General features: G+C 35.5%; 1 protein-coding gene across 13 annotated transcripts in view; it reads right to left on the reverse strand.

Annotated features, from left to right (window-relative positions):
- Positions 1 to 13,716, reverse strand: part of LOC5566116 — a 212,565-nt gene that overhangs the window by 130,489 nt on the left and 68,360 nt on the right. The window contains exon 1 of one of the 13 annotated variants that reach the window (XM_021839729.1): positions 11,009 to 11,081. The exons of the other annotated variants lie outside the window; for them this stretch is intronic. Coding sequence (XP_021695421.1) covers positions 11,009 to 11,046 — 38 coding nt within the window. The 5' untranslated portion in view covers positions 11,047 to 11,081. Of the gene's footprint in view, positions 1 to 11,008; positions 11,082 to 13,716 lie in introns of those variants that run through there. 13 annotated transcript variants of the gene reach the window in all.

Below are 13,716 nucleotides of genomic sequence, written 5' to 3' on the forward strand. Positions count from 1 at the left end.
CGAGTCATCGAATCTTAGGTATTAATTTATTTATGTTCAACTTTAAAAATTTTCTTCGCATTCGAGTCAAGTCTACATTTTTTTCTGGTCTGACATGACTGAGAATACGCATAATATTTTGTTAAAAAAATTCCGAGTTATGGTTGAGTAATAATCGCTGAAACGCGGTAACCATCGGCATATATAATTAGAATTACAGTTTGCATCGTATTTTGCTTGAATTTTATAAAACTAGAGGAGAAGCATTTTGGTTGATTCAAATTGCTGGACCCTAGCTTGACAGTTGACAAAAAAGCTCAGTTTTTGAAAAATTCTATCGTATCGTAAATTCTTCACGTATCTTCTTCTCATATATTCCCTGAAACACAAAGCAATCTTAAGGCATCTCATGGAGGAAAGTTGTAGTCTAATTTAAAATAATTTTGGCGATCCTTTTGAATGTGGCTCCATCTTGAATTTTATCAGAAAAACGTGATTTACCTTTAGCGATTCGTTTTGAATTCTTTGATCAGCATTGAAAAGCATAGAAAAAGCTGTACCTACAACAATATTTAACGAATGAACGATTTACTTATTAAATGCAAACATCATATTTTGTACAATGCCATTTTGTTCTTAGTCAATTTATCAAACAAAAAGAAATGCAATATCAAGTACAAAAAATCATACAATTAAGTTGTATTGTCAAAATTATGCTTTTGTCTTATGAAGAGCTTTACACGGGCAGAATACAACTAGAAACATAAATTGTCGTTTCTCAAAAACTGTTGCATCAATGTGCTTAAATTTTTCACAATTTTGTTTAAAAAGCGAAATGCAATAACAATATATTGTTTTAAAAGGGAAATGCTTTACATGAGAAAAATTTTGAAATTTGAGGGAGACACAAAAACGTTTATTAACTCTCAAACCCCCAACGTCTGACTTTTCATTAAAAATTAACTTTAAAAAATCATAACTTGGCCAATTATTGATCAATTTTGGATCTTTTGGTCTCAAACAAACCGCATACTCCTCAAAATTCATTGTGTCCCGGAAGAAATGGGATTGGCCACTTGGTTCCGGAGTTATTCCGGATTCAAATGGGGTATATTCGTTTCGGAAGTGATAGTTCCCTTAGATTTTTCAAGATTAGCGGTAAGAAAATTATTCATTGTGTACTTCCTATAAGTAAAAAGCTGCCAGAAGGTCGAATGACATTGGTTCTCATTGATTCTGGCCATTTCGGATACCCGGTCACCTGGCACCGGTTCCTGAATGTACCCAGAGAGGACATTTTCTGAAACTCAAAGAATACTACCGTGCGACGGCTCAAAATTCCTGATTTTTTATCCGGAACATCATAGATATAATGCCAAAGGCCAATATGAGGTTCTGGTCACATCCGGATACCCCGGAATCGGTTCCGGTGGGGCCTCAGTGGGACACTTTTGTAATCTTACTCACTCATATCGTGCGACGGCTCAAAATTCATGATTTTTATCCGGAACATCATAGATATAATGCCAAAGACCAATATAAGGTTCTGGCCACATCCGGATACCGCGGAATCGGTTCCGCTAATGCCTCAGTGGGACACTTTTGTAATCTTACTCACTCATATCGTGCGACGGCTTAAAATTCCTGATTTTTTATCCAGAACATCATAGATATTATGCCAAGGACCAATATGAGGTTCTGGCCACATCCGGATACGCCGGAATCGGTTCCGGGAGGGCCTCAGTAGGACACTTTCGTAATCCTACTCACTCATATCGTGCGACGGCTCAAAATTCCTGATTTTTTATCCAGAACATCATAGATAAAATGCCAAAGACCAATATGAGGTTCTGGCCACAGCCGGATACCACGGAATCGGTTCCAACAGGACCTCAGTGGCACATTTTTGTAAATCTTCTCCTTCATATCGTGCGATGGCTCAAAGTTCATGATTTTTATGCTGCACATCATAGCTATTATGCCATGGATCAATATAATATTCTGGTAACATGCGATTACTCCAGAATTATTCTGATAAGACTCATATGCACTCTGTGTAATCTTCGTTGAATCCATTGAGATAGCTTTGGATCCATATCGATAAGTCCATGAGACATTTCTGGCTAGCCGTTTTTGTCAACATTAAAAACCGTGTTTTTATTTTATTTCTTTTATCGCGGATTTAAATGTTGTTTTAGCGATTCGATTATCGAGTCCGACCTGTATTTGAATCTACAGCCATATCAAGATTAGTTTGTTTTTCATTTCACAATGCAACTAAATTATCTATTGGTACTACAGATCGGACTCGAGTATCGATTGTTTTTCACTCCGGATAATCGAATCCTCCGGATAATCGAATCACTAAAAAAAGTTGAAATCTGCGAATAAAGAACTCAAATATTCTTCATTCGTTATTATATTTATATGATGCAGTGGCGTAGCAAGATATTATTTCAAGGAACATTTGGGGGTCTTGAGAAGAAAAAACATTTTTAGATCAACGTACAAAAAAAAAACTTTTTCAAACCCCCTTTTCTTACCTACGTCCAAAACTGCTAAACCATTCATATTGTATAGTGCAATACTAAATCATCTCAAATTTATGCACAAATACTGAAAAACAAGAATATCAATAATCGTACTCCGGATAATCCGTCCGACTTGTACTGAAATGTATATACAGAAAAAATACATCATGGGTTAGTCCCCGATCTTGGTTATCTTAATGTTTCTTTGTATCTTTTTTTTCAAAATAGTTAAATTTAATCCGTGTTTATAAATACAAAAGTATGATTAAAAACAACTGTTTGATTTTTACACTGTTCGATATGGGCAACATGATTTTTTTCTGGAATCCTGCCAAAATCAAACGGCACTATACCTTATCAAAATTTATAGAGTCCTTTCTTTAAATGTTGTTTCTATTTCATCCTTTTTATCCTTTATGACAACATGTCGTTTTTTGGAATTCGTTCGCAATGCTAAATACATTTTTATACAATTTATTGTTAACCTTGATGCAATTGACTAGAGAAAAGTATAATTTTATTTTTAGAATATCAGTTAATCTTGTGGCAGAAGTGCTCCAAATTTAAATATTAAAGAAATTTGAAAATGTCTTCGAAAGTCATATGATGAAATTCTATATCATTTGTTAAGCTTTGATGCTGGTTCATAAACTACATCATTTTATTAATTTGTATTCGTCCTTAAAATGAAGCCATTTTTTTACACCTTGTATCCCTTATTATAATTGCTAACGACAGTATTGAAATTAGTTGCCAAGCTCTTCCGCCAAGCTTCTTCAAATTCACCTAGCATCAATTTCTCCAGACTACCAAGTTCTTTCCAACACTGTTGACTAGTTCCTTAGATGAGTCAGCATTCGCATCCCTCTGAATTTGTTCAACGCGTATTGACCATCAAATCTATATTAGATTTTCATCCATGCTAACTCTTCCTCCAGACTACTGCTCAGCTTCTTCTTCTTCTTTCTGGCGTTACGTCCCCACTGGGACTGAGCCTGCTACTCAGCTTAGTGTTCTTATGAGCACTTCCACAGTTATGAACTGAGAGCTTACTATGCCAATGACCATTTTTGCATGCGTATATCGTGTGGCAGGTACGAAGATACTCTATGCCCTGGGAAGTCGAGAAAATTTCCAACCCGAAAAGATCCTCGACCGGTGAGATTCGAACCCACGACCCTCAGTTTGGTCTTGCTGAATAGCTACGCGTTTACCGCTACGGCTATCTGGGCTACAGCTCAGCCTCCAGGCTATATCTCCACGAAGAGGTTCTGCTTCCGCGTCCAGGCTCTGTGTGTTAGTCCAGGTTCTGTTTCCTTCGAACCAGCCTCAGCATTTCGCTAAGATTTCAAGTATCAAGCCAGAACTTTTATATTGATTTATGGAGTGATGCTTCGGGGTATCCGGATGTAACCAGAACCTCATATTGGTCCACGGCAATATAGCTATGATGTTCATGATGACAATTCATAAATTTTGAGCCTTCGCACGATATGAGTGAGTAGGATTACAAAAGAGTCATACTGAGGCCTTGTCGGAACCGATTCCGGGGTATCCGGATGTGGCAAGAATCTCATATTGGTCTTTGGCATTATATCTATGATGTTCTGGATAAAAAATCAGGAATTTTGAGCCGTCGCACGGTATGAGTGAGAAGGATTACGAAAGTATACTACTGAGGCTCTCTCGGAACCGATTCCGGGGTATCCGGATGTGGCCAGAACCTCATATTGGTCTTTGGCATTATATCTATGATGTTCCGGATAAAAAATCAGGAATTTTGAGCCATCGCACGGTAGTATTCTTTGAGTTTCAGAAAATGTCCTCTCTGGGTACATTCAGGAACCGGTGCCAGGTGACCGGGTATCCGAAATGGCCAGAATCAATGAGAACCAATGTCATTCGACCTTCTGGCAGCTTTTTACTTATACAAAGTACACAATGAATAATTTTCTTACCGCTAATCTTGAAAAATCTAAGGGAACTATCACTTCCGGAACGAATATACCCCATTTGAATCCGGAATTACACCGGAACTAAGTGGCCAATCCCATTTCTTCCGGAACACAATAAATCTTGAGGAGTATGCGGTTTGTTTGAGACCAAAAGATCCAAAATTGATTAATAATTGGCCAAGTTATGATTTTTTAAAGTTAATTTTTAATGAAAAGTCAGACGTTGGGGGTTTGAGAGTTAATAAACGGTTCTATGTGGTTTTTAGATTGACACTAGATGATTCGTTTTACACTGAGTGATAGGTTCTACAAGACTGAGTTTTTTTCATGGATTGAAATTTCTATTTAAAGGGCACATCGTAATAGTATTAGGTGTATGACTCTTGGAAATAGTCACATAGCATATACAGTAGGCATTGGTAAGGTAGATTCAATTGATACAAAGACAAAATAACATTCACTTTTTACATCAGCAAATTTTTCAACTTAATAATGTTTAAGCCCTTGATCTCTTCGTCCCATATTTTAATAGAAATGGAACACAAACTAAATACGTTCAAATGCATGTTGGTTTTCGTTAGTTAGGAATTTATATTGAAATATTTGTGATATTTGAAATTTTTATATATTAAAATGTTACTAAGGGTTTTCGGATTTTTGTTAATGCTCTATATAGACTGAAAGTCGAAAACTCATAGCAACATAATCTGCCATCACAGTTGATCCCTATAAATTAAAATTAAATTAAAATATTTGTGATATTTCTTTTGAGACGACATCATTAGCGCCTGGGAATAGAAGCGCCCTTTGGGGTATAGTAACGCCCTCCTGAAAAAGGGACGACTAAGAAGCTCAAATTTTACGACGACAGGGCTGCCAGTACCAAAAACTTTGTATAACATAGTAGGCTGCTAAAATTTGTAAATAAATGACTTATGAGTAAAAAAATGATTTTCTTCATTTTTTGTTCATATAAAAAGTCAATTATCTCAGAAAGTATAAGAGATAGAGAAAAATTTGTTCTACAAAGTTTTTTGTATTAAAATATGCTACAACTTTGCTGAACATACCAACTCGCTATCTATTGAAATAACACAGTTGGCGTATAGGACACTATTGCGATTAGTGCAGAAAAAAATCCCTTTCGTGCGAATTGTAGTACAACTAATTTCGAGACACTTCTGGGAAGCAACCTATACTGTAAAACCACAAAATGACGTCGTAAAGTTCATGTCCGCCTAAACTTGCTATCTGGACCATTGTGCAGTGGGACGAAACTGAAAATTGGCGGTCAAAACCTCTTAGAGGTTTTTTAGCCCATAGATGTCTTCGGGACATTGTTTTGAATTAGCATCCCGAGTAATAATAAAAAATAATTTTTAAATTAGACTAAATAGGGCACCCGATTAAAAATATTTTTTTGAAAAAAATGTTTTTGGGCGATCATTACATCAGCAAAGTTTTAATTCTTTTTATTCTCAACAACTTTGCTGAACATACTTGAAATTTTTGACTTCGTTTTGACGGTTAATTTTTTAAATTTAACCTATTTTACCTAAATATCAGTTTTTTGTACATTTCTATGCTCAATGTGCAATTTACGAACATGACATGTCCTACAACATTTTATATATTACAAAAATACACAAATTTGCCGAATATACCATAGCTGTGAAATCATCACATCCAAAGATATAATGAAATTATGTTAATCTATATAAATAAAAATGGAGTGGTGTTTGTATGTCACGAAATGGCTCAACGTATTTGAATGATAATTTCTCCGTTTTGTTCCTCAAGGGTTCCGACGTGTTTGCATGTATAAAAATCCCAGGATATTTACCGGAAAAGTAGGGAAAACGAGACTGCACGGAACTGTCATTTTGTATGGGACGATCCGAAGCGTTTTTCAACAGCCTACTTGATGGCAAGACGAAGTTTGCCGGGACCACTAGTATTTATATAATTTTCGACCATTTTTCTAAAAGACGATCCATCAATTACGTAAGACAATTTTCAGGGTTTTTCAACCCCCCCTCCCCCCATGGTAAGATTTTTTGTATGAAAATAAAAATAAATTTTATGGCGCGTAAGAAATCCCAAACACCCCCCTCCCCCCATAAACCCTTACATAATTAATGGACAGCCCCTAAGCAAGTTTCACCTGAATCGGCACTTTTCGGCAGCCATATTTAGTATACTTTGATGCCTTATTATATCAGATAAAGCCCCATGGCAACAGAATGATCGGGTCTCACAGGGCTTATTGATTTCAATCATTTTTTGACGAGCTTGGAATTTTGATCTTAAATAGTTTTTTGACCTTTTGTATACTCACAGTGCAATACTCTGTATTAGTTATATCATAAAATAACATATTATAAAACACCATTATCACACTTAAACTGCTCAAATCGTAATTGTCGACGATAAGTTGGCTTCGGTCACAAAGCGTAAAAAAATTAAGAACAAATAATAACATGGTCGGTGTTCAATCACACTGAACCAAGTGTTTTTTTATAATTTTAGGAAAACGTACCCCAGGCATTCAAAATATCAAAATATTTGCATTATTTATTGTGACGATGGAACTTATCTTTTTGATGATACGTCTGTATCAAAATACCATCAGAAAAATCAAAAATGATCGTGTTACCAACATATCTTTATGACACCAAAATTTCATCTGGTCCAGTCTTTCTGAACTCCGATCATATGTATTTTATGATAAAGCTAATAATAATTGAGAGTAAAACATAATTTAGCCTGTTGAACACAATTCCTCTCATTTTTCAACCATTACCATTTTCAACTAATTTGTTGTGCCGGCCGAAGTGAACTTGTGTCCGAAATTGCTGGTACATGAGAAACCTACTTAGTAAATTCTCAAAAATAGTATTTATTTTAATAAAACATTGTTTTTTGATAGCTTGTCAGTTTATACAGATGTCTTCAACGTAGTTGTTATGATTTGTGATATAGAAAATCCCAAGTTTATTGATTGCACTATGAGCATACAAAAGGTCAAAAACTATCTGATGTCAAAATAAAATTCCATGCTTGTCAAAAAATGGTGGAAATCAATAAGCCCTGTGAGACCCGATCATTCTGTTGCCATGGGACTTTAACTGATATAATAAGGCATCAAAGTATACTAAATATGGCTGCCGAAAAGTGCCGATTCAGAAGAAACTTGCTTAGAAAAATGTAAATTTTAACATAATTTCATTATATCTTGGAATGTGCTGATTTCACAGCTTTGGTATATTCGGCAAATTTGTGTATTTTTGTAATATATAAAAAGTTGTAGAACATGTCATGTTCGTAAATTGCACATTGAGCATAGAAATGGTCAAAAAACTGATATTTATGGTAAAATAGGTTAAATTTAAAAATTTAACCGTGAAAACGAAGTCAAAAATATCAAGTATTTTCAGCAAGGCTGTTGAAAATGAAAAGAACTAAAACTTTGCTGAAGTAATGATTGCCCAAAAAAAAAAAATTTCAAAAAAATATTTTTGCTCGGGTGCCCTATTTAGTCTAATTTAAAAATTATTTTTTTATTATTACTCGCGATGCTAATTCAAAACAATGTCCTAAAGACACATATGGGCTAAAACGCCTCTAAGAGGTTTTGAACGTCAATTTTCTGTTTCGTTCCACTGTGCACCTGTCCTTCATTTTTGCCACAATAAGCGACCTACCTTTTAGAATGAAGTTGTAAATGTTCACCCTTAACCTTCTGAGAGAAATTTTTCCAACAAAGAATCGAGGGATCATCCAAAAACGAAGACCATCATTTTGGGTAGGGGAGGGGGCTTTGAAAGTGTGACAGTGCATATATAACGTATTGGAAAAAGCGTGACAGAGGGAGGAGGGGGGAGTCTAGAAATCCCGAAAAACGATGGACGTCATATTTGAATCGTCCCCAATCAAATCAATGAGTGAAAAAGTACTGTGGCACTAAAAAATTTTGTTTTATTGCTCTACGTAGTATCTGTCAACCATTATTGAGGTGTCCGATTTTAAAATGGTAAAATGGTTGTCAGGAGAGTTGTAGCTGATAAATTTACTTAACAGTACATTGTAACCTCAATTTACGAACTAGATCGGAGGTTCGTAAATTGAATCTGTTCGTTAAACGAGCGAGGTTAGTCCGTGAAACGAGGTTTTGCCTCTTGTAGTCTGTTCGTGAGAAAATCCTTCGGTCATATGCAACACTTCAGTCGTCGCGCTGTTGTATTTTGTACAACACTGCTGAAAAAACCTCACTTTTCGTTCACGACAGCAGCGTGGTGGTTCTGGCGGTGGCAAACCGCGCGATGACCGGAAGGTTAAAGAAATGTTACATCCTGAGATCAAAAGAAATATGCTAATCATATCATTGATTTTTTGTGAATCTTCGCTAGCCAAATATGTTTTTTTTTTCTATATGGCACAAGTTCTTATCCTGTCATAACAGTAAACTGATTATTTTTAAAATTTGTACCGATGTCCTTGGTCCTCTAAGGCCACCATCGAATATAGGTCTTAGAATCTACAAGCGTAAGCCATGGTCTATTCATAGTTTTAAAATATGACACAGTCTCTCTAGCATTCATTTAAGTCAGGCCTGCCCAACCTTTTTGAACCGCTAAACATGTGTAAATTTAATTACCAAGCAAATGGTGAAAGCATATCATATTATTTCAGTGTAAATTATTATTCCAATCAATAATTCTCCAGAGGATCGTCTTTCCTAATTTACCAAATCCGATAAAAAAAGTTACGTAAATCGAATATACGTTAAAAACGATATCGTTAAACAAAGTTTTACAGTAAGTCACTGTTCGATAATAGCAACTCATCAATTCATTCAGCTACTGGACAAGTACTGTTTATCAAACAATCAGTTATTATTTATTTATTCTACATCTTCAACCTTGAAAGGTTGCACAAACTGTTTATTAAGCTGGTAGGTCTTGTAGATCTTAGGGTCTGCCTTCCGGGAAGTTCTTGGTTGATTTAAAACTTCCGTTGTAAAATCCTTCAAAAATTTCTGAGCATGTACTAAATTAAAAACTCTTCAATATGTAACAAACTAGGCTCGTAGATTTGAAGACCTACATTTCAGAAAATTCTTGGATGTCTTAAATTTTGAATCATTATTTCAAACTCTATTAAGATTTAAATTTTATTAAATTTACTTCGTTGAATGACTAATGGCATGCACTACATCAGTAAACGTCCACTATGTTACTTATTACGTATGAAGATCTATGCTCCAGGAAATTTTTGGATGACTTAAAACATTTCTTTAATGGAACACATCAGTACAACCTTAATATCAAAGCAACATTCTGCTGTAAAATTCATTGCACGTGTAAAGATGTTCAACAGTTCAATAGAATCACACTTGTACATTTGGAAACTATATTCCAGAGCATTTTGGAGTTAAAGGCAGGTATGGCCATAAATATGTATTATTATTTCATTAATTAAACACGATTCAATTGGACTATTACAAGAAGTTGAAAAACATCACATTATTTCTGCAAATCTTATAATGTGAGTGCATAATTTCCCATTCAATCGTGCTGACTCAATTAGTCGAACTTTGTAAAAAAGTAACGGAAATATAATTTACGTGAAAAATAGCTTCGTAAATCGAGGTTTAGGATATTCGCACAAGCGCACAAGAAAAAAAACATTATTGAGTAAAATAGTTGTTTGGTGTTCTTATAGTAATTCCCATGCACTCTTTGAAAGGCTTGTGCGGTCTATTTTTTTTATCTGAATCAGTTTAAATTTTGGTAGTTAATAAAACAAGCTGATTCAAAATATTTCTACCAATAAATTAAACCCGAGGAGTAAATTAACAAGTTCTGTCACCATGTTTTGTCCGTGATTTCGTTAACTGGTTTAAAGAACAAAATTACCGAAATTTGCATAGCTGGGCTCGGGAATCGAAGCCAAGTGTATAATGATTCAAATATTTAACTACGGCAAAGCAATAATTAGTATTCCATTACTGAAGTCGTCAACCCATCGTTCAACTGTTTATTCAAATGACAAACGAGCCAAAGGTTGACCAGTTTCAGTGCGAATTCGTTTCATAGCTTCAGGCTACCCCTTTCGCTAGATTGGAAATGGCTTCCAAACTAGTAGCGCAAGCCTTTCCTGGCAAATGCTGGCTCAGATTCGGAAACTTTTATGAATAAAACGAGTAATATATTCAACATAGTACAACATCTTCTATAGCCAATGCACTCAATGAATGTTGATAAGAAGAAGCATTTAATTGATTACTTCCACCAGGTATCGTCGGCGAGACTAATGTTAAAAAGGTAATTTCCGTTTTGAATTTTTGGCGAATCAAAAAACCGTTAGTAATGTCAGTAGAAAGTGTGTCAACTAGGTATATACATATTTTCGTTAGATTCTCACTCTACAAGCTATTCATACAGCATTGATTAGTTGAAGCTTATCATATAATAAAACTACCTTTAACTACGCAAGAAGCCAAACTGGAGAACTCTACTGAAAATATCCAACCAGGCTTACATAAATATTCCAAATGTTAGAATTTGTCTTGAGCACATCACTTCCCACTGGAAATTTCGTCTATTCTCACTAGTTTTTCACAGTTATCATCCACTTCATAGACACACTTTATGTCGGTCAACCGAATTCAAGGTTTCACAATGCTTTGTTCACACCGTCACTTCCTGCGTTGAACTTCACTTGCACAAAACGCATTAAAACTTGGCGGCGCGTTGCTCGCAGCTAAATTGCTTAGAGCTTATCCGAACGAAATTCTATCATCAACTGGCCATAATGCTGTTTTATGTTTTGCGCAAATCCACGGAAGAACGTAACTAAACGGAAAATGGATGTCCGCCCAAATACACCCGCACTTCATTCAGTCCAGGTGAAAGCATAGAAGTGTGCGACAGAGGGAGAAAGAAACAGAAAGAAAGACAATAAAACGGCGGTTAGTGAATGAGTGGACATGCGAATAAAGCAGATAGCCAATAAAACATGAAACACTATCATCAGCAAGAAACCTACCTACACACAATCAACTAAAAAAAAAACAGTCAGTCAGTTAGTCACAGAAGAAACAGTTCAGCGAAGCAATATACGACACGTGAAACACATGGAAAATATTAAGCCGAGTTCCGCTGGGTGCACACCAACAACATCAACATGCAGCCAGATACCTACCAGGTTAGAATCGCCGGCGGCCGGTTCGGGGGAAGTTAAGAGCACACACCTGGAATCAGTCAGCACTAGAATAAATATGTTCCGTATGGGGTGCAGCGCTGGTCCTGAATTGAAGGCGGTTATTGAAACTGAGCAAAAAGTGGTTTCCTTAAAGTGTACTTGTTTTACTGCAAAAATATATTTCCTCTATAATATTAAAAGTTTTCTATGAATAATTTTCACTCCTTAAGAAGCTTTTGTTTATTAATGATAGATTATTGTTTTGTCATATTAGGGCGGATCGAAATTAAAAAAAAATTCAATCTCTGATTTTTTTTTACTATCCCACCATAAAAATAGTGTTCTGTGAAATTTTCAGCTTACCAGGTGGTGATTTAAAAATGGCCCAAAGACGATGTAGGTTTATATCAAAACTACTATGGAGAATACTGTAAATACGTTGGAGGTTCGTTGTTGAATGTTTCTTTATTTTGTCAAATCTTACGAGCTAAGTTACATGTATTGATTATGCATATCGATAGAGACAGAATATATCAAAGAGAGATGGATAGAGTTGCGCTGTGCCAGTGAGCTACGGGTGAGTGACGATCGTTAGCGAGAACCAGATGTAGGTCAGTTAAGTGCAATGCCTTGCAATGCGTGGCGATGCATTGCCGGGTGTTCTATTACAGTTTGTTACTTTATGTTTTGGTTTTAACTTCCCACGCCACATGTTGGCGAGGTGTGGAATGATTTGGGTTCGAAAGGTTTGTCAACTCAAGTGGGTTTCGAAATGTTATCAAGTGGAGTGTGGGAAACGCGAATGGTTCTTCGTAGGCAATAATATAATGTGAAATGATGCAGGCACAGCACACCTACCCCCTTATGAAAAGAATGGTTAACGTAGTTAACTATTCGTTAATAATGAAATAGATTATACAATTTCGATGATATATATATATTTATTTTTTTTTTTCACTTTTACTTCTACTTAATAATCCTATTTTTATGCACTTCTTGTTGTTCTTTTGATATAAAATGTTCGATTGTTACATTCGGGTGATCTATGTTTATTATTTTAAATGGTCCTGAGTACACGGGATCAAGTTTCCTTCTATTTTCTATTTTCAACCAAACTGTGTCTCCAATTTTTGTTTCTAATGGGTTTGATTTTTGTGCTTGGGTTACATTTCTTGAAGTTTTAGATTTATCCAATAAGATTTTTGCTTTTGTACATGCTGTTTGAATTCGGTATTTCATCTCAGTAAAATATGAATCTGTGTTATATACTGGGTCTATATTTTCGGTTAAATTACTTGCAAACTGGAACTGTCTCCCATATACTAATTCGAATGGTGAAAATTTGTGTTCGGTGTGTGGTGTAGTATTGTAGTAAAATGTATAATAGGGCAACCATGAATCCCAATCATCATGTTGCTCGTTAATAAATTGTCTCAAGTATTCGTTAAGACATCGGTGGTTACGTTCTAAACTTCCTATTGTTTCTGGATGGTATGCAGTGGAGAAATTTTGTTTAATTTGAAGCAAGTTGCAGATATTATGAAATAACTCATTCCTATATTCAGTACCCATGTCTGTTTTGATGACAGACGGGCATCCATATTTTAGAATTAAATTTTCGACGAACGCTTTAGCTAGCGTGTTCGCCTGCTTATCGACTAAAGGGGTAACTATGACATATTTAGATAATTCGCATTGGATAGTCAATGCATAGCGATTACCTTTGTTGGATCTCGTAAATGGTCCTATTGTGTCCATTGAGATTGTTTGGAATGTTCTTTCTGGTGTCGATGTATGTGTAAAGTGTTCTTTTGTTTTAATCGTGTGCTTGTTCTGCTTACAGAAAAGACAGGATTTAACGTATTTTGTTATATCGGATTTCATATTAGTCCAGTAATAACTACGTCTCAATTTTTGAAGAAGTTTGTTTATACCTACATGTCCTCCTAAGGGTGTCACGTGGTTTTCTTCGATGATTTTCATGATTTCATGCTCCTCTTTTAATATTTGTGCTGGGGTGTAAAGAATTAACTGAACGTTAGTCA

Source organism: Aedes aegypti, chromosome 2 (genome assembly GCF_002204515.2).
Source record: "Aedes aegypti strain LVP_AGWG chromosome 2, AaegL5.0 Primary Assembly, whole genome shotgun sequence".
NCBI classification, from domain to species: Eukaryota; Metazoa; Arthropoda; class Insecta; order Diptera; family Culicidae; genus Aedes; species Aedes aegypti.